Source organism: Eublepharis macularius, chromosome 6 (genome assembly GCF_028583425.1).
Source record: "Eublepharis macularius isolate TG4126 chromosome 6, MPM_Emac_v1.0, whole genome shotgun sequence".
Taxonomy (NCBI): domain Eukaryota; kingdom Metazoa; phylum Chordata; class Lepidosauria; order Squamata; family Eublepharidae; genus Eublepharis; species Eublepharis macularius.
In genome coordinates this window covers 130,542,285-130,562,888 of record NC_072795.1, presented here as the reverse complement: position 1 = coordinate 130,562,888, position 20,604 = coordinate 130,542,285, and the positions used below count along the sequence as shown (strand labels likewise).

The window sequence follows — 20,604 nt, the reverse complement described above, 5'->3', positions numbered from 1 at the left end:
CCACGTCTCTATAGGTGACTTCAACACTGACTGGGAACAAATGCAGCTCTTCTGGCGAATCTCATTAGTAAAATATAGCGGAACTGCTATCAAGTCGCCATCTCCAAGGGATGAGGTTTTTGCAAATACAAAAACTGACTATCTTTGGCACCAATGCCAAGATCCTATGTATTTCTTTATTTCTGCCAGTGAACTGTCAGGGATAGAAAAGACACAATTTGCCTGGTACTTGCAGTCAATCCTGAACATCCAAGTTTCTGACCCTAAAGCCCCAAACCTTTCCGTAAAGAAGAGGAGAGTGTGTGCTCTCTGACAGACAGATCCATTTTCAGTGGAAAGAGAGCCAAAACCATGAAATCACAACAGTCTCGTAATAAAAGTAAGAGGCACCTGAACGAGGGTTTTAGTGGCTGATACCCCATGCTGAGCGCACGTTGAAAGGGCACACGCTGCTGCTAAGCAAAGAAAGGGACAATCATTAGTTTTATTTTGTCTTCTCCAAGAACCATGCCTGATCTTATAGGCACACGCTAGCTCTATAACCAACCTGAAAGAAAAAACGGTTTTCCAGATAAATGGTAAAGCGTTTGCATTCATACAGATTACTGTCAGCTCTGCTTACCTCCTTGACAGTGGGATTCAGCTAAGAAAGCACAATGTGGGGAACCACTTACTTCTTAGTAGGATCCGGGGCACTCGAGGATGTCTTTGACTCCACTGCATTGTTGAAGGTTTGTATGTTTTCAGAGGAGTACAGACTTGCTGGGCTGTTGTACTGAGATGTGATGACTTTGGGCGAAGTGCTGGAAGCGGTGGTGGCAGTGAATGGCATGGCGCTCCGGTTATGTGCGCTTCCTATGTGCCTTATTTCCTGCATGCAAGGGAGCAGAGGCGTAAATCACAAGCCTTTGACATGCAGGTGGTAAGAAGCAGCAGGCAACTGGATGAGGGACATGCAAAAAAAAAATCTGGAAAAAGGGAAGCGCAGGGAGAGGGACAAAATCTATGGTGAAACCATTTTAAACAGGCTCGGAGACAAACCAAGAGCAGTGGAGGTATTGAGAAAGTCCGATTTTTTTCCTCTTGAGCATCCAAACTCAAACACACACAAACACAGACATGCACCTTTTGAACTAAGATGCAAATCAATCTCAGAATGAAGTGAAATTCTTAAACCGCCCCTTGCTGTCCTTCCCTGAGTACATTTGTGCAGGTTTCTTCTGGCACAAAACTCTTGTAGACTAAAAAGCAACAATTTGGGAGAAGCTGGCAGCGAAACTCAAACAGAGGTGAGAGGGGAATTTGAGCAAAGCAGCTTTGGACACCTTCAGCAAGGGCGGCTGGAGTGTCCAACCAGGATCTGGGAGACCCAAGCTCAAATCCCCACTCTGCCAGGAAAGCTTGTTGGGTGACCTTGGGCCAGCCAGTCAATCTCTCTCAGCCTAGCCTACCTCACAGGGTTGTTGTAAGAATAAAATGGAGAAGAGAACAACGCAAGTCGCTTTGGGCCCCCAACGGGGAGAAAGGCGGGGTATAAATGAAGTTAGTATATAAATAAATAAATAAATACATAGTAGGAAAGAGAAAATGGCCAGCCGCTTCTAGCGCATTTTGTCTCTTTCCACAGTTGGAGAGTTAAGACTCCAAATGCGTTCGAGTCTCTTTTTGCTGGCCAGTTATGAAGGTGGTGCCTGCCTGAATGCAAAGCACAACTTCACCTGGATAGAGGCACCAAATCCAAGAACCTTTCTGTTACCGATGAATATACAAGCAAGGTGAATGCTTGCATATTCACCCCCTCCATTTTTCCCATTAAGGCTCAGAGAAATAGGTTTTTTGGGGGGGGAGCTAAGAGGATAGCCTAGATTTCATACCTGGAAGATTGAAATTTTGCTTCTACGTTGATAAACACTTCTGTTCTTTTATCATTTATATATCTGAGGCATCTGTAGCCACTTTTCTCCTCAAGGGCTCAAAGTGGGGTACATTGTTATTTAAAATACATAACAAAATCACAATTAAAATCAATAAATACATCGAAAACTACTTCAGAATATTTCATACAATATGTACTTTTAAGTCACGAAAACTATCTATTTGGAAAGGCTCTTCTGAATAACTCTGCCTTGTTCTGGCACAGGCGTACCAGGGGCTTTCCATAACGCAAGAGCAATTACAGAAAAAGTTCTGGGGTTTGGGCAGACCAGATGACTGAGGTCCAAGCTACAAGTGACGCCTGACACAGGTTGGACACTTGTCAGCTTCCCTCAAGTTTTGGTGGGAAATGTAGGCAGCTTGGTGGAATGTTGGACAAGTGACAGTTGAAAAGTCCGCTGGACAGCAGTCAGAGAGCCAAGCTACAAGACCAGGACGCCTACATTTCCCATCAAAACTTGAGGGAAGCTGACGAGTGTCCAACCTGTGTCATTCGTCACTTGTAGCTTGGCCCTGAGTTGCCTTTATATTGGCACAGCTAGCTGCATTAATGGCTAGAACTTGTCAATAACTTTACTGACAACAGTCAGCTTTTCAGCTACCAAACTCTATATTTCTGCTTGAAAATGTAATGTGTTACCTCAGAACACACCTTGCAAGTTGTATTGCTGACGATCATCAATCTTTTTTTTTAATATTGGCTCCTAAAGCAACCGTGATCTATGGACTGGAGAAAGTACATGGGAGTAAACGGGGAGAGGTTTTGCAGATATGAGGGACTCGGCCTATGGAAGGCAATCAGACCCTGAGTTCAGCCTGGAAGCAAATCAGCTGCCAATGTAAAACCAGCATAAGATGCTCATTCTAGCCAACTCCTGCTTCTGTGCAAGCTGCAGCATTCTGTGCCAGTTAAGACGTTTCCAGAGCGTCTTCAAGGGGAGCACCACAGAGACCATGTTGTTGTAGTCTAGCCTCCCTGAGGCTACTGTGGCATGGATAAGCATGGCCAGATCTGCGGAGTCCATGTCAAGTGAGGATAATAGAAAACCCTTCTGGCTACTACATTAACCCATTTCTCTACTCAGGAAGGCAGGAACAAACATCCCACCTCCTAACACTAAAGCCATTTTGCCCTATCAAAAGTAGGGAGCCCTATATCTTCTAGGTCATGTCTTGTCTGGATTCCATTTGTTTGCCCTCGGCCATTTGACCATGGCCGCCATGTCCCTAATTAGTTATTTTTTCTCCACTCTTTCAGGATTTCCCCTGAGCCACACACTGATCTGTAATGTACATGTGGAACAGAGAAGAATAAGCAAGAGATCCAAACTTGTGAAATATGGGCCCCATGAAGCCTTCCACATTTACTAACAAGCTGTCTACTCTATCCACCCATTATTTTCCAACTGACACCTCTTTCTTGACTCCAGCCATTACATTATTCTTCTAAAAGTACCAAAAACATTACTTTTTAAACACTCCACAGTAGATGTATTGTCGAAGGCTTTCACGGCCGGAGAACGATGGTTGTTGTGGGTTTTCTGGGCTGTATTGCCGTGGTCTTGGCATTGTAGTTCCTGACGTTTCACCAGCAGCTGTGGCTGGCATCTTCAGAGGTGTAGCACCAAAAGACAGAGATCTCCACACTGTGACACTGAGAGATCTCTGTCTTTTGGTGCTACACCTCTGAAGATGCCAGCCACAGCTGCTGGCGAAACGTCAGGAACTACAATGCCAAGACCACGGCAATACAGCCCGGAAAACCCACAACAACCATCACTCCACAGTAGTTTCTAAATGGCAAATTCAGACAACCAGCCACAGGTTTTTTTTTTAATTGCTGCTTGCTTGGCCATCTGTATTACCAAAAAGATGGCATCATTTTTTTCCCGCCACACATTTCTTATGTGTGGTAAAGATTTGGGTCTTTCTACATGGTTGGATAATTCCATGGCTAAAGTCGTCTTTTAGAAAACAGGTTTCCCCTACTTTTTCTTTATTAATTTCAAATATCAGAATTCCAAATATTGTTTAAATAGCAGATTCCACGAGGTATTTGTCTGTTCATTTTTCTTCATACGTTGGTGTTTCTAAGGGTTTTTCCCCATTTTCACAGAAGCCATACCTCAATATCTCTGAAGCTGTGTATGATGAAGACTTGGATGAAGTGTGCATCTGTGTATGTTTAATATTGCTTTTAATGTGCAAACACACCTTTTAGGAGGTATTTTCCCTCATTTTTCAGAGGTATCAGATCATTTTCCTTGCCACAGCAGGTCCCTCACTCTACTACAAAGGCAGGGATGAAGTCAGGCCAGGCCAAAGCATAGCCCTGGAACTTCTTTTGGACCAGGAGCAGAGAATGGAGCTACCCACTGCCTCACATGGAGCCGTTTCTGTGGCTAGCACAACCATCCCTTCTCCCCACCTTTGTTCGACAGTATGCCAACATAATCATAGGTCCCATCTTTTTTAGCTGTTTATGAACATGCTTCTAACGAAGAGTTGCCATGCCATGCAACTGGCAGTAAATAACAGAAACTTGTATGAGAGGGAGGGGTCACACAACACCACTTCCAGGAAAAGCCAGAAGTGACGTCATGTCACTCTAGGAATCACCAGAAACTCTATGGTAAAACCATGGAGTTTCCAGCAATTCCTAGAGTGGTCATGCCATGCACAATGCCAGCATTTTTAAAAAAAATTCTCCCACAACAGTAGAAGTCTGGCAACCTTATTCTAGCCAGATAGTTTTATGAATACCATTTTAGGCTACTGAATGAGAGCCAGGTAGAATTAACGCCTTCTTTCCATAGCAACAGAATGAGTCCATATTTTAGGGCATAGCAAGTCCCTCACTTCACTAGGAAGGCAGGGGTGGAGTCAAGTCAGTTTAGGCTAGCTGTGGTCATCCTTATTACAACACTCTAGCAGCACACCACACACTGAAAATGGGAACAAAGTTTTCCACCTAGTAAGATAGTTGCATGCATTGCTCATTACTGGGGAGTGATCCTGACTATACTTTAGAAATTACTCTACGGTAGAAGTCCAAATGGCTTCCACCCTCAACTGACGTATAGTTTTGTTGTGAGAACTGGTGTAGCACAGTAGCTAAGAGTTTGAGCTGCAAACTAGTTCAGCAGGGAGCGAGTTTCTGGTTCCAGCCTTTTTTCTGCCCTGAAGACAGCGCGGTTGCAGGTAGGATCCTCCCAGCAGTCTCTGCATCGGCTTTCTCATTGGCAGGGCTCATTTTGAGCGGGGAGGCGCAGGAACGCAGTTCTGGCAGTTCCCCAAAGAGGTCACATGACAGGTGGCCCCGCCCACCTGACTCTCAGCCATTTGGGGCCCGTTTCAGCCTGGATTGGGGCCGAAACGGCCTGGATCGGGCCTCTGACGGGCGGTGGATCACTCTCCCGCTCAGCAGCAACCCGATCCTGACCATTTTGGGCCCCTTTTTGGCCATTTTCAGCCCCTTTTTGCCATTTTGGGCCCAATTTCATCCCTGAATGGCCAGGATTGGGTCCAAAACAGCCAGGATAGGTGAGGTCAGGGGGTGTGGCATATGCAAATCAGTTATGCCGATGACACACTTCCTGCGATGTCAAGGGGTGTGGCATATGCTAATGAGTTCCTCCTCCTTTCTACAAAATGACCCCTGCTCATTGGCAATGGGAGGTTTACACTCACTTTACACCGCTGTTATTAGGATTACAGCACAGCGCTGCATGCGAAGCACTTTGAAAACTTAAAAAGTACTTTACAAATGCTAAGCATTATTATTGCTTTATAAGCATACCTTATGTGTGATCAGCACCAGGCTACTGGGAACTAGAGATGTGCAAAAATGTCCCAGTTGTTATACCATTACAACTAATCCAAACTAAAAAAATTACTGACAGGTGGTAATATTTGGGGAAATCTTCAGATTTGGCTGTAACCTGGTGCTTAGCATTCTAAAGGGAGGGGTCACTTAGGAGATATGTAACTGTTACAGATGTTTTCCTGCCAACAGAATTCCATTCAGATCTTGCCACAGAAGAGGAACACATGGATCATCTGCTTTTCCAAATTACTGCTTTATACCAGTTGCGTTGCTGGCACACTTGATGCAGGGAGGTCTTTGAAGACCAATTCTATACCAGGGCTCTTGTTTGCTCTTTTGTTTTCACCGGTGCAATGCCTGCCAGGCACAGAGGCAAACGTTTCGCTTGCACATGCTGGCATACAGGCAGGGAAACACTGCAGAGGCAAATACCACCCTTGTCCTCAGCCCAGATACTAAGCAGCCATGGCATACCACATTCTCCCTGCAATGTGTATGCACCGCAAAAAATGACAGCGGCCAAGACAGGGACAGGCAGGCAGAGTTAGGATCAAACCAGTTGCTATGCATGTGACTGATCAGCTACGAGGCTCTGGGAACTCTTCCTTAAAGCTAGTCATATGTAGTGATGCAAGGGAGGTTTTAACCTTTACTCCCAGCTACTTCTTCAGTTACAAAAAACCACTCCCACGTAGCTGCTATTAGCTCTGATAGGTGGGGGGGGGGAACAGACAAGCAGCCTCTTTTTAGTTAATTAAACAATGGCTTGGTCTACAGGGGTCAGGAAGCAATTTTCCCCAGGCCAGTTCGACTAGGCATCCTGACAGTGTTCTGCCATCTTTGGGCATGGAGCAAGGGTCACTGGGTGTGTGTGGTGGTGGGGGGGAGGTAGTTGTGAATTTCCTGCATTGTGCAGGGGGTTGGGCTAGATGACCCTGGAGGTCCCTTCCAACCTTATGGTTTTATGAGTACATCTCTGAAAATTTCATCCCAATTAAGTGGCAGCCCCACCTATTTCCCACTAAAAACAAGGTAAGTGGAAACAGAACCGAATCATAAAAATAAATGGTTTGAATAACCCACTTAAAACAAGAAGGTGGGGGGCTTTCTTTAAATGAACCAAAGCAGAAATGGAAATTGTTCCAGCTGCATCCTTACTGGGGTCTATTGTCCCACTCGACCAATTAGGTTTTCCTGAAAGTCACAGTCAACCCATCAGGCCTCTTACTAATCCCAAACACAAAGAAGTATGATACAACCCATCAAAAAGGTCTCCATCCAAGTCCAACTGAAAAAGGTTCCGAATATTTTGAAAACTGAGTGAGAAGTCCCTGTCCCACATGTTTCCCAGCTGGAGGGTCAAACCAATCTTAGTAGCTTCGCGCTTCCTCCCTTGCAGGGCTTTTTTTCAGCAGGAACGCGGTGGAACGGAGTTCCGGCACCTCTTGAAAATGGTCACATGGCCGGTGGCCCCGCCCCCTGATCTCCAGACAGAGGGGAGTTTAGATTGCCCTCCGCACTGCGGAGGGTAATCTAAACTCCCCTCTGTCTGGAGATCAGGGGGCGGGGCCACCGGCCATGTGACCATTTTCGCCAAGGGCGATTTAAACTTTAAAAAACTCCCCCCTTGTTCCAGCTGACCCAAAGTGACATCATTGTGTGGTCCTGAGTTCCACCACCTCTTTTCCCAGAAAAAAAGCCCTGCTCCCTCGGTATCCTTAGGATTTCACATTCATGCAATAAAACAGAAGCCATGAATGAATGCAAAGCCAGCAAAGTTCACCATGTGTCTCATCCTGGAGGCTGTTGCACCACATACCTCTTGTCTCAGAAGCCCTGCCAACAGCTTACCCGACTTTATCAAAGGTTAAACCACACACCCATTTTCTAGATTCTCATATTTCCATGGGAACAGATACACAAAACAGCAACAATTACCTCATCCCTAGAGAATGTGACATGCAGGCTTTTTGTTAACAGGAAAAGCTTTGGGAAAGTCGACGCAGTGGCCTCTATTAATGCAGCCATGACATAAGCCTGGGCAAAAAAAAATGTGGCTGGAAGGAAGGAAAGAAGCTTTGCGCTGTTCAGCCCCCTGCTTCAGGCATTCCAGATTCTGGATTTGGTAACAGAGAGTACACAGATAAAGAGCCACAAGTACTGGCATGGCCCACTGGAAGTACGAGCGCTGCTGGAGAATGAATGGACTGTTTATCTATTGCAACAGACACAATTGTTTGCCTACAGGGAGACATTACAGCACCAGATGATATCAGCACAGTGAAAGCCCAGGAGACTGAAAACGGTACATATTCCAGTGTGCACGGCCACATGCAAACCACAGCACAGAGCTCTTCACACAGATCAGCCACATGCTTTGAGCTGTTGTGCATCCCAGAAAAGAATTCTAGCCAATGTAGAGTCAGACAGGGTCTCAGGTAACCAGCAGTCAGCTCAGGCTACTGATCACTACACTCAAGTGTGAAGCAGCCCGAGCTGGAGTTCTGTGCAACAGCAAAGCTTGCATTTGTCTACACCAACACATCCACTTCATTCCTCCTCTGAGACTAAGAGCTAAGCTACAAGAGACAAATTACACGAGGATGTGCATGTGAAGAGAGTCCCAATGTTAGCCAGGAAGCTGAGTTGTAAAAGAGATCGGAAGGCTTTGTCAATTTCCCTTTCTACAGAACCAGCAAATATCTCTCCTCAGAGGGTTTGTTTATTTCCTCTTTGCCTCCTAGACGGAGCCTTCAGGAGGCAAAGAGGAAATTAGCAAACCCTCTGAAGAGTGATCTTTGCCGGCTCTGTAGAGAGGGGAAATTGACAAAGCCTTCCGATCTCTTTTAGAACGCAGCTTCCCGGCTAACATTGTGACTCCTTTCACGTGCCAGTCCTCGTGTAATTCATCTCTTGTAGTTGGGCTCCAAAGCTGCACTCACAGCCTAACCTTGAAAAAAGGCCACATATCCAAATATCAAAGAGTGGACTTCTTTCTTCCTCCTTTGCATCATTTTGGGTGCCAAAGGAAATTATTTTGATCATTAAGTGACATCTTGCATTTACTTTCAGGGGCAGTACCAGAATCAAATCTTTCCCAGAATTCTATATAAGAAGTCTTGAAGGAGGACGTCATGGTGGCAGCCGTTCTTTTTCCATTAACCCCAGCACCAGGCACTCATGTTACATTTCCTCTGAACCACGAGTTCTGATTTGGCTGTCAAGGCTCTAACTCTGCTGGATCAAAGATCCATGAAACTGTAAAAAAAGCATTTGAATTGGCAGTTGCCTTCTCCACCTCCTGGGGGCAATGAACTCCTCAGGTTAAATGATGTGCTGTGTGTGTGGGGGGGGGGGGAATGTTCTCTAACTCCCAAACTACTATTCTGGGAGTGTGTGTTACACACAGAACAATGGTGAGAAATCCTTTTAGGAAGAGGGATATTTTCCACAAAGAAAACGAGCAAATCTAACTTGGCAGCCCTGCCCTTATCGGTATAAGACTAACCGTAGTGCCAGCTATGAAACTGGGCCCCCATTACGCAGGTTTTGTACAAAACAGCCAACCAGTGTGGTCATTTCGCATGTGCGCACTTGCTGATCAACCCACAGAGATTTCTCTGCTTCCAACTTTCTTCTAAATGCCATTCCCTTTCCCCCCAAAACACCCCCCCACTTGTATCACCCGCTGAACCATCAGGTCTAAAACATCTTCCCAAAAGAAAGAAAAACAGTCTACAATGCTAAGGAATTGTCTACATTTTCCTTATCAAGATAGCTTTAAAGCACGCCTTTGTATGGCATGCGCGCACACATGAAAACTGAGTATAAACATGTGCTGAACTTGAGCTGTAGGAGGAAAGAAGAGCTGAGCCAGGACTCCAAAAATTCACAGTCATTTCCTTCCTCTGACGGCAGGAGGGCTGAAACAAAAACAAATGACCTTGTCCTTCGATTCACGCCTCCCCACCATGTCCCGTTATGAAGTATATTTTCCGAAATGCGTTCTGGTTCTCCTGCTCTTAGGAGGTTCAGGAAAATGACCAAACTATGGAGTAGAAAGGGTGGACTGCTGGCCCTTCTGGGCTCCTGACATGCCCACTATCTCCCCATCCATAAAACCTGCACTTGAGCTGGTTCACATATGAAGCTATGCCATCCCCTAGGGAACCAACTCATACCTACTTGGCTGAAAAGCCTTTTCATTGGGCACAGAAGTGGGATCCCATGGCTCAGCAGTAGAACATCTGCTTAGCGTGCAGAAGGCCCCAGGTTCAATCCTTAGCATCTTCAGTTGAAATGACCAGGTAGTAGGTGATTGAAGGACCTCCCCCTGAGACCCCGGAAGGCTGTTGCCAGTCTGAGTAGACAAGACTGACCCTTGATGGGTCAACAGCCTAATTCAGTATAAGACAGCTTCACATCTACCATGTGCTCCTATGCACCTAAGAGGCTCTATCCCAGGGGTGGCCAAACTTGCTTAATGAAAGAGCCACATAGAATAAATGTCAGATGTTTGAGAGCCACATGACATGATGCATTGCAGTGACTTCAGATGAAGAGGTGGGTTTGGGGGAGTGTCCTGAAAGTGACATCACCGGAAGGGGTGGGGTTTTGGTATAGTATGCTGGAAGTGACATCATTGGAAGGGGTGGAAGAGCCATCACCTGACCTTTGACTTGGAAGTGACATCACGAAAGTGATGTCACATCCTTGCTAGGCTTCACCCCCAAAGTCCCCAGGTATTTTCTGAGTCAGACCTGGCAACCCCAACATTTTTGTTGAAAATATGAAAGACATGGAAAGAAAGAAGAAAGGGAGGAAAGATATGGAAAGAAAGGAGGAAAGGGAGAGAGGGAAATAAACTAAACTAAACTAAAACGTATGGCCACAGCAATACTCAAGAGACTTGCAGGAGCCACACAATATGTTTAGAAGAGCCACATGTGGCTCCCGAGCCGCAGTTTGGCCACCCCTGCTCTATGCAAAACCCTGATTCTGGCCAGCCTTCTCCATCAAAAACCAGTGGGGAAGACTGCATTACTGTAGCTTCCATACAAACAGGCTTCCGTGTGGAGTGTCTGTTACTCCACAAGCAAAGAGGATCCTTGGCCAGATAAACATAGGAACCTCACCACTTTATAACTTTTGACAATTCACAGCTGAATATGGAAATTGCCTCTGCTGAAAAGCACTGAGGTTGTAGGGTCAGATGATAGGAAAGTCCAAAAAACTGTGTTTTTTTTATTTGCTATCACTATCTCCAGAGGTTTTTTTCTGGGAAAAGAGGTGGCAGAACTCTCAAGAGGGAAATGAGGAAGAAACACATGGGATTCTTTGAAATAGTATTATTTACAAGCACTATTGCTGAGTATTTTCAAGAGGTGCCGGAACTCCGTTCCACCATATTCCCCCTGGAAAAAAGACCTGGCTGTCTCACAAGACTTCACTTGAAACCAGCCAAAGAGTAATAGACATGATGTGGGAATCTGCCCTTTGCCATGACAGTATTTTTGTTACAATCCATAGCGCCGAGCAGGGATAGCTAGGTAGCTGCTTTATTATGCCATTTTAGCATGTGTCCCCTAAGGCATAAGCCAAAGATGGAATACCTGTCATCCCCTTCCTCGTAGCTCTCTGGATTCAACCACACCCACTCCTACAAGCTAGAACAGAAAGGGGAGGGAAACATGGTACGGCCTTTGCATAAATCAATGGATTTTCAGGCTAGTGAACACATGAATCTGCCTTTTACTGAGTCACACATTTGGTCTATCGAGGTCAGTATTATCCACTCGGACTAGAGGCAGAGATCCAGAGAAGTTAACCATGTCAGTCTGTAGTCACAAAATAGTAAAGAGTCCAGTAGCACCTTTAAGACTAACCAATTTTATTGTAGCATAAGCTTTCGGGAACCACATCTCTCTTTGTCAGATGCATCTGACAAAGAGAGCCGTGGTTCCCAAAAGCTTATGCTGCAATAAAGTTGCATCTGACAAAGAAAGCTGTGGTTCCCGGAAGCTTATGCTACAATAAAGTTGCATCTGACAAAGGGAGCTGTGGTTCCCGAAAGCTTATGCTATAATAAAGTTGGTTAGTCTTAAAGGTGCTACTGGACTCTACTATTTCAGACTAGAGGATCTCAGGGACAGGTCTTTCACATCACCCACTCCCTCATCCTTTTAACAGGTGTTGGGGATTGAATCCAGGACTCTCCGCTTGCAAAGCAGGTGCTCTGGACCTGAGCCAAGGGGTGGAGCTTTTCTGCCCCTATGCCAGGACCTGTGGGTCAAAGCCAGCCATTCCTAACAGCAACTCCTGCTCTTTGCACCCTGCTCCCTCTCTCCTTCGTTTCTAGCTTCTCACATTCTCGTCTTGCCCTCCCTCTTTGCAACAATAATGGGGGGGGGCCTTGTCTGGCAACTAGTAACTTTACCATAGTAGGTGGTAAGAGAGGGGGAAAGACTGGAGAGTAGGTGGGAGTGGTTCAGCGCATGGAAAAGCAAGAGGAGGAGAGAAAGAGGTATGTGCGAGCATAGACTCTGTCTTGGCGCTGCTCCTTCAACAGCCGAGCCTCTTGAACAGCTCCCAGCAGTGCCTGCTGCCTTCTGCCTGCTGTGGGAGATGGACTGCACTGAGCCGCTTGCCACCCACCTCTTTGCCACCATCTTCTGCACCTCCTCAACCTGGTGCGCTCTCTCCCAAACACCTTCTCTGTCTCTTGGGCCAGCCTCAGATAGGTCACCATACAAAGTAAATTTAATAATAATAACTGCGCTTATATACCGCTCTTCTAGATTAGTGCCCCACTCAGAGCGGTGAACAAGTTAGTGTTATTATTATCCCTGCAATACAGCTGGGGCTGAGAGGAGTGGCTTACCCAAGGCCACCTACTGACTCATGGCAGTAGTGGGATTCAAACCAGTAGAGTGCTGATTTGCAGTCAAACCACTTAGCCACTGTGCTACAGCAGCTCTCACCAGTTTGGTGTAGTGGTTAGGAGTGGCAGGACTCTAATCTGGAGAGCCAGGTTTGATTCCCTGCTCCTCTGCTTGAAGCCAGTTGGGTGACCTTGAATCAATCACAGCTCTCTCAGAGCTCTCTCAGCCCAACCCACCTCACAGGGTGTTTGTTGTGGGGATAATAACAACATACTTTGTAAACCACTCTGAGTGGGTGTTACAGCAGTACATAAATCAAATGTTATTACTGTTGTTATAACTTGTGGGACACCATATCAAAAAGACTGGGAACTGCTGGTCTAGAGACTCACTATCCTGCCAGACTTCTGCCAACTCTACATTCCAACTCTCAACTATATTTGCTGTAACAAGTGTAAATGGCCAAACAAATAAACTAAGCAGAATTTGGGCCAACGTGCCCCTTCTTCTAATCTGCCAAGCAACCAGCTCCTGAACGGATGAGGCAGAATTCAAATGATCCCATACGCTACCAGGAAGGAGGTTGCCAACTTCCCCCACAACCTCTAGGAACATCCTCTAGGATGGGAGATCACCCATTGCTGTAATAACACAAAACAATTAATAGCAGGATTATCTCAAATGCAGTTCTCTGGTCTTTCGCAGAATGCCCTAAATTTGGCTGCCCTATCAGTAGGCCCATAGCATCCCGACAGGAAGCTGCTAAACAGGCGATACGGGGACTTTTCGGAAAAGAACAAACCCGCAGTTGTCTCTGTCCCTTAAGGCACAGAGCTTGAAAAGGAGCAGGCCACAGACTGGGCCTTGCATCAGTGCAAAGTTTTTGTAATCCACTCCCATACGCATTCCCTTTCAGGCTCTCTGCTGTTTACCGGGCTGCTTAGAACATCAAATGCAAAATACAGGAATCTGCTTCAGATTCTCCTGCTAACATATGGAACTATCGCTACTGGATCAGTTTCTTCTGATGCAGATAGCAATTTAAGAATCTAGTGAATTCCCATTCGACTCCGTTTGTATCAGGTACCGACATGCGTCGTCCCAGCGTTCACCTGCCTCTTGATAATCGACTACAAACAGCAGTTCTAACAGAGGGATTTACGCTGCCTCCAGATTGCACAGGGCAAGGGCTAGGAAGAAGGAACAGGGCATAATTCTTGCTACTCACCTGCTGCTGGGAAGCCAAGTTCATCTTGTATGGATTGGTCTTCCCTTCTTCTGTAACCAAGGGGGACCAGATTTTTGACTCCGTTCTGCAAAATGGAACATTGGATGGTGAACTCTATTATTCAGATTTACTATAATTTCTAATGGTTTTAGTAAACATAAATACTTGCTCTCTGTAACTGGAACGACAACAGTTTTTAGCTCTTGGGTTAGTCAAGGGATCTCCCTGCATATTGTTATTCATTCATACGTATATCCAGGTTGGATTCAAACTATGTTTCCATGGGTACAGGGATTTCTACCCAAGGAGCATCGTTTTCCTACCTCCCCGCTCCTACAGCAGCCTAAAATCCTCCCAAATCCTGTTCCTGGGGGAGAGGGAACACAGACCCTCCTTCTTGTTTATGTTTTAACTGCTATTTTACATTCATGTGTGTATTGTTTTTTACAGTTGATTTTGTTATCTTTTTATTAATATTAATATTAATATTAATATTAATATTAATATTAATATTAATATTAATATTAATATTAATATTAATATTAATATTAATATTAATATTAATATTAATATTAATATTAATATTAATATTAATATTAATATTAATATTAATATTAATATTAATATTATGACTGACCCCAGGTCACCCAGCTGGCTTCAAGCAGAGGAGTGGGGAATCAAACCCGGTTCTCCAGATTAGAGTCCTGCCGCTCTTAACCACTACACCAGACTGGCTCTCAACAGTTCACTGCCTTGAGACCTCTAATTGAGTGGAAAGATGGGATTAAAACATTTTAAATAAATAAATAAACACATACACAGTGCAAAAGTCATGGCCATCATACTGTAAACTAGAAATAGGGTGTTCAAACAGGCATTCTAGGGCAACAGCTGCGTGCCCACCAATCTATACAGGGCCAATGAAGTTTAAAATGCTTTAAATCCAATCATTTCCTATGAATCTTGTCTTTTTTAAAAAATCTATATTTTTAAATAGCACTTCTTTAGGGAGGGTTGCCAATGCTGGGTTAGGAAATTCCTGGAGATTGGAGGGTGGGTCCCAAAGAAATGTGATTTGAGGAGTCAGGGAGCTTGGCAGGGATGTAAAGCCATACAGTCCTCTCTCCAAAGCAGCCGTGTTTCCACCAGGAGAACTGATCTCTGTAGTTTAGAGAGCAGCTGTAATTGCAGGAGATCTCCAGGCCCACCCAGAGGTTACACACAAAGACAGGAACAAATGGGGAGTGCTAGGACCCTCCTCCCACTAGGAGGTAAGGGGACCAGGCAACTCCACCCCAAAGAGATTCATCCGTCTCCCTCTATCACTGCCCTGGCTCTATCTGGCATACTTGCAATAACTATTATTGACTCTCCTTCCCAGTGTGTTATGTGCATTCATATATTTTTATTGAATTACTGATCATATACTTTGTTTTTAATGTTTTTAATGCTGAGATGTTTTAAACGTTTGATGGTCGCTGCCTTGGGTTACTCTAGTTGGGCAGAAAGGCGGAACAGAAATTTCATCAATGAATAAATAAATAAGGAGACGGAGAAAAGACGAAGCCGCGGGGAGAAAAGGGATGGAAGGCAAAAACGAAAGAACAATTATGGGGAGAATAATGGTCTTAAACTACTGCATAGGAAAGGTTGGGGCGATTGTTTCAGCTCCCCCCTTCACATACGTTTTACCTATGGGGATTCATTTAAAGGGTATAAGAGGAGCAAGCTAAAAACAATCCAGAACAGGTTGATGCAGATCACAACTAGTTGTTCAGTGTTTATCTCAATGCTCTGCCAAGGAATAGTTTCTGCACTTGGAAGGTAGAAGGCAGACCGTTTCTTTGTCCTTAGCCTTACTGCCTTCTCTTACAGTCCTCTACGTAAATACTGCTAGGAGGAACAGTTGACCAATAAAGAAAGGAATCTGATCTGTATTTAACACTAAGGCTTTGGGAAGGAAAGCTTAGAAGGTAAAATCAGCAAATGTACGGAGAAGAATACATTTTACGCCAGTGTCTTTTGCTTGCCCCAATAATAATTTGTATAGTTATGTGATCAGGGCTTTTTTTCTGGGAAAAGAGGTGGTGGAACTCAGAACCGCACAATGACATCACTTTGGGTCAGCTGGAACAAGGGGGGAGTTCTTTAAAGTTTAAATCGCCCTCAGCAAAAATTGTCACATGGCACATGGCCCCGCCCCCTGATCTCCAGACAGAGGGGAGTTTTGTGTTAGAGTATCTGTTTGGTGTGCAAAAGGTCCTGAGTTCAATTCCTGGCATTTCCACCCAAAAGATTCAAGTAGGGTGTGATGTGAAAGACCCCTGAATGAAAACCTGGAGAGCTGCTGCCTGCCAGAGTAGATAATACTGTACTGGACCGACCAAGAGTCTGACTTCAGCTTCACGTGTTCAATAAGGTTCTTGAAACCTTTGAGAATATTGTAGATGTAATGAGTTCTCTCTTGCCACCCTTCTGCTTGTGGATATTTTCCCCTTCCCTTCCTTCAGCAGTAGGGTTACCCAGTGCCCACCAGTGGCGGGCAAACTCCCAGGGATTTGACTCCTTGCCCGCTGAGCTGCCAGTGATTAGCAGGAGGTGGAAAGCCCTTTGGAGGTTGTCCACCACTGGAAGGCACCTGGAACCATACATGGTACATGTGCTACTGGGGGGATGATGACATCACTTCTGGGAGTGATGTAATCACGCCAGCCATGAAAACGCTCCCGTGCTTCACTTGGGGCCCAAACGGGCCAAACTGGCCCCGCGCAGAGTGCAGGAGTGCTTGCGTTTCTGGCGCAATGATGTCATATCCGGAGATAACGTCATTGTGCATGCACTGAAAGCAGGAGAACTCTTTGTGTGCACACAATGGGAGACACACGACCAGTAAGAGGTAAGTGCCAGGTTCCCCCTCCCCTCCCTATGGGAGGGAAGAGGGACCTGGCGACCCTATTCAGTAGCCTTCTATGTCCTGTCCCAACTAACTAAATCAGTTTGAAAACATGTAGTTGAAGATACCAAAGTGTCTGGTGTCACAAACGTATCTGGAGATGTTACATACAGACAAAGGAAGAGATCAGTTCACATGCAGACCTGGGGATAAAGTTTAAAGGCAGAACTGTTAATTAGTATTTGAAAATATATATGGGGAATGTCCATACTGAGTGAAAAAACTGTATCATATTGCAGATAACATAATAACTGTGGCTATATACCGCTCTTTTAGGTAGGTTAGTGCCCCACTTAGAGCATTACAGGGGGGAGCTGGGGCTGAGAAGAGTGGCTTACCCAAGGCCACCTATTGAGCCGATGGCAGTAGTGGGATTTGAACCACCAGAGTGCTGATTTGCAGCCTAGCCTCTTAACCACCATGCTACAGCAGCTCAATCTGAGGAAGGAAGCTTTGACTCTTGAAAGCTTACACCCTGCAAATCTTGTTGATCTCTAAGGCGCCTCTGAAATCAAAGCCTGCTGTTCGACTGCAGACCAGGGCTCATTTCGAGAGAGAATGCACAGGAACGCAGTTCTGGCAGTTCCCCAAAGAAGTCACAGGTCAGATGGCCCTGCCCACCTGACTCTCAGCCATTTGGGGCCCATTTTGGCCTGGATTGGGGCCAAAACGGCCTTTAGTGGGCCTCTGATAGGTGGTGGATCACTCTCCCACTCATCAGCTGCCCGATCCTGACCATTTGGGGCCCCTTTTCAGCCATTTTGGGGCCAATTTCAGCTCTGAATGGCCAGGATTGGGTCCAAAACAGCCAGAATAGGTGATGTCAGAGGGTGTGGCATATGCAAATCAGTTATGTTAATGACACACTTCCGGTGATGGCAAGAGGTGTGGCATATGCTAATGAGTTATGCTAATGAGTTCCTCCCGCTCTTTTTCTACTAAATGACCCCTGCTGCCGACCACCATGGCTACCCATCTAAAATTATCTTCTTGATGTCATATTTTTATTTAACTATATAGTACTGAGGATTATGTAAACAGTTATGGTTAATGATAGGAATACGGGCAGGAAAAAGGCAATTTTTGACATTGTTACTGGACTTACATGAAATGAAATCTACCATCTTAAAAGACCTATATGGTAATAAACTCTGAAAAGGAGAGTCTTAAGGGATAAAGAGAAGCTTTTCCTTCATATGTTAGCTGCTAGATTGGTATGAGCTAAATCCTGGGAAACAGAAGAGGATCAACCCAGAAAGAATGGCTCTTGTAATCATGAGATCTACCTATTTTGAGTAAGAGATGTCCAGTGTGAAGAAAAATGACCAAAATAATTGGGGGGGGGGGATAAAAATGAAAATATTTTAGATCCTGTTGGAACTTCCGGACTTCCTTACATTTCTTGAAGATGGTTTATTCATATGCGTCTTTTACTATATAACGTTAAAGGAAGTTGACAATCCCGAGCTCCTTCCATGTTCTTGAACAGCAGAAGAAGGGCCCGAGATCAGCTGTCTTTTAAACGTAGGACATTCTTGACATCTCCTCTTTCATGTACACAGAACGACCGGCTGTAAAGGAAAATTCCAGCACTGCCGAATACTAGTGAAGGAATTTCAGCAGGCGCCATTCTTATCGTCCCTTCATGACAAGTGACACGGTGTCCTCTTCTGAGCAGTTATTCAATCCACCTGGTTACTTTGAAGAAGGGGCCTATCTTGCATCTGGGCAGATTTGGTGCTGTGGTATGCTACTTTTCTCTGAATGAGGTGGCCTTAATATTGAAGAAATAGATCGCGTACAGAGAGAGATTCCGAAGGCTGACATCCACGGATAAAAATGGGAAAGGGCAAGGCCATGATGGCTCTCTGTCCCAGCCCTGCTAAAAGTTATCCAGTTCCGAACAAGGAAGCCGACTGCCCCATGTCCGCAAGAGTAAAGTTTCCTTTCGTTTTGTGGCTGGCAGCTGTCTCAAATGATAAGGCAATTGTGAGAGATCAAAGAAGGCAGCAATGCAATGGTATTACTGTCACTGGAGGGGCCCCCAAGGATCCTGACACTCTGTTCTGCCGAGGATACAAATAAGAAGAGCGGCTCCACTTGAAGTCAGCAGGATGACCTTGGGTCAGTCACAGCTCTCTCAGAGCTCTCTCAGCACCATCCACCTCACAGGGTGATTGTTGTTGTGGGGATAGTAACGACATACTTTGTAAACCGCTCTGAGTGGGTGTTAAGTCATCCTGAAGGGTGGTATACAGGGCTTTTTTTCTAGGAAAAGAGGTGGTGGAACTCAGTGGGTTGCCAGCACAGGGGGCAACTCCTGGCGGGAAGTGGTGTCCCTGGTACCACATGCACATGCGCAAAGTGCATGCACATTCTTGGGACCACACAATGACGTCACTTTGGGTCATCTTGAACAAGGGGGGAGTTTTTTAAAGTTTAAATCGCCCTCAGAGAAAATGGTCACATGACCAGTGACCCATGCCCCCTGATCTCTAGACAGAGGGGAGTTTAGATTGCCCTCCGATCTAAACTCCCCTCTGTCTGGAAATCAAGGGGCAGGGCCACCAGCCATGTGACCATTTTCAAGAGGTGCCAGAACTCCGTTCCACTGTGTTCCTGCTGAAAAAAAGCCCTGGTCGTATATAAATCAAATGTTATTGTTGTTGTTATTAATGTAGCAAAGGCCTGATTCAGTATAAGGCAGCTTCGTGTATTTAGTATGCAGCCAAGATAAGCGGCAAATCTATGGCTACATCACCTAGAGCTGGGGTGTGCGTGCACATGTTAATCCTCACCACCGCCATTTTGTTGATCAAAACTGCCCCTCCCCACCTCAACTGCTATTCGCCTCAGAGGAGAAAAAAATAAAAGAGACCTACAAGACTAACAAAATTTGTGGTAAGGTACAAGGCTTTCGTGAGTCACAGCTCGCGTCTTCAGATACTTATATTTCATTTAAAAAGAAAAAGAAAACAAAGAAACCATCAGATGGTCCCACGGCGCATCTCCTGCGAAATGTGTATTTTCCTCAAAGCATTTGAAACCGATGCCTTCTAGAGGTAAACACGCTTCAGCCAGGATCGTCTATGTTGTGAAGGTTGGTTTGGACAAGGGATTGGACTTCCAGCTCGGATACTAACAATGGGGGAAACTGCTTTGCCGGTCTTAGGGTATTTGCTCGGCAGCTGGGTCCCAGGAGCACAATATATTTGAACTATATGGGCCAAGCTACACATGACGAATGACACTTGAACGGCAAGTGGATTGAGTGGAGGGCAAGTGAACAGGGAGAAATACACTTGCCGCTCAAGTGTCATTCGTCATGTGTAGCTTGGCCCTCAGATCTCTGCTTCTGAGGGAAGTGGCTCCCTGAAATATCCCCAGTTCTAGGATGCAGCGACAAAAGCAACCATCAATAGCAATTGTGGGTCTGAGACCAGCCAAGCTAATTGCATGCCCATATATAGGCAGAAAGAGGCACAACAAGTCAGCCCAACTTGGACAGCATCGTTTTTTCCCAGGGCTAAAGGGAATTCCAGGAAAGTGACAGGGCTGGAGTGAGTCAACAGAATTCACAGCATTCCCAGATAACATAAATAAACAAGTCTCTATTCTGAGCCCCTTGCTCTGAACCCCCTCAGAATGCCCCTACCTCCTGGCAACAGACAAAAGGGGAGTATTTTGTTTTTGGCCAGTTGCGCAAGTTTTGTCCGGCTGTAGGAAGCTTCTATTCTCCTTTATGCCTCCGGCAGTTCAATTACATTTAAACGAAAACACA

At 45.4% G+C, this 20,604-nt stretch overlaps 1 protein-coding gene across 2 annotated transcripts in view; it reads right to left on the bottom strand.

Moving 5' to 3' along the window:
• Nucleotides 1-20,604, bottom strand: part of PDLIM1 (PDZ and LIM domain 1) — a 55,188-nt gene that overhangs the window by 13,733 nt on the left and 20,851 nt on the right. Inside the window, exons 3-4 of one of the 2 annotated variants that reach the window (XM_054982718.1) lie at nt 13,871-13,955; nt 675-871 (exon numbers count right to left, since the gene is read on the bottom strand). In XM_054982718.1, the coding sequence (XP_054838693.1) occupies nt 675-871; nt 13,871-13,955 (282 nt within the window). Of the gene's footprint in view, nt 1-390; nt 480-674; nt 872-13,870; nt 13,956-20,604 lie in introns of those variants that run through there. The other variant, XM_054982720.1, reaches the window with a different exon arrangement.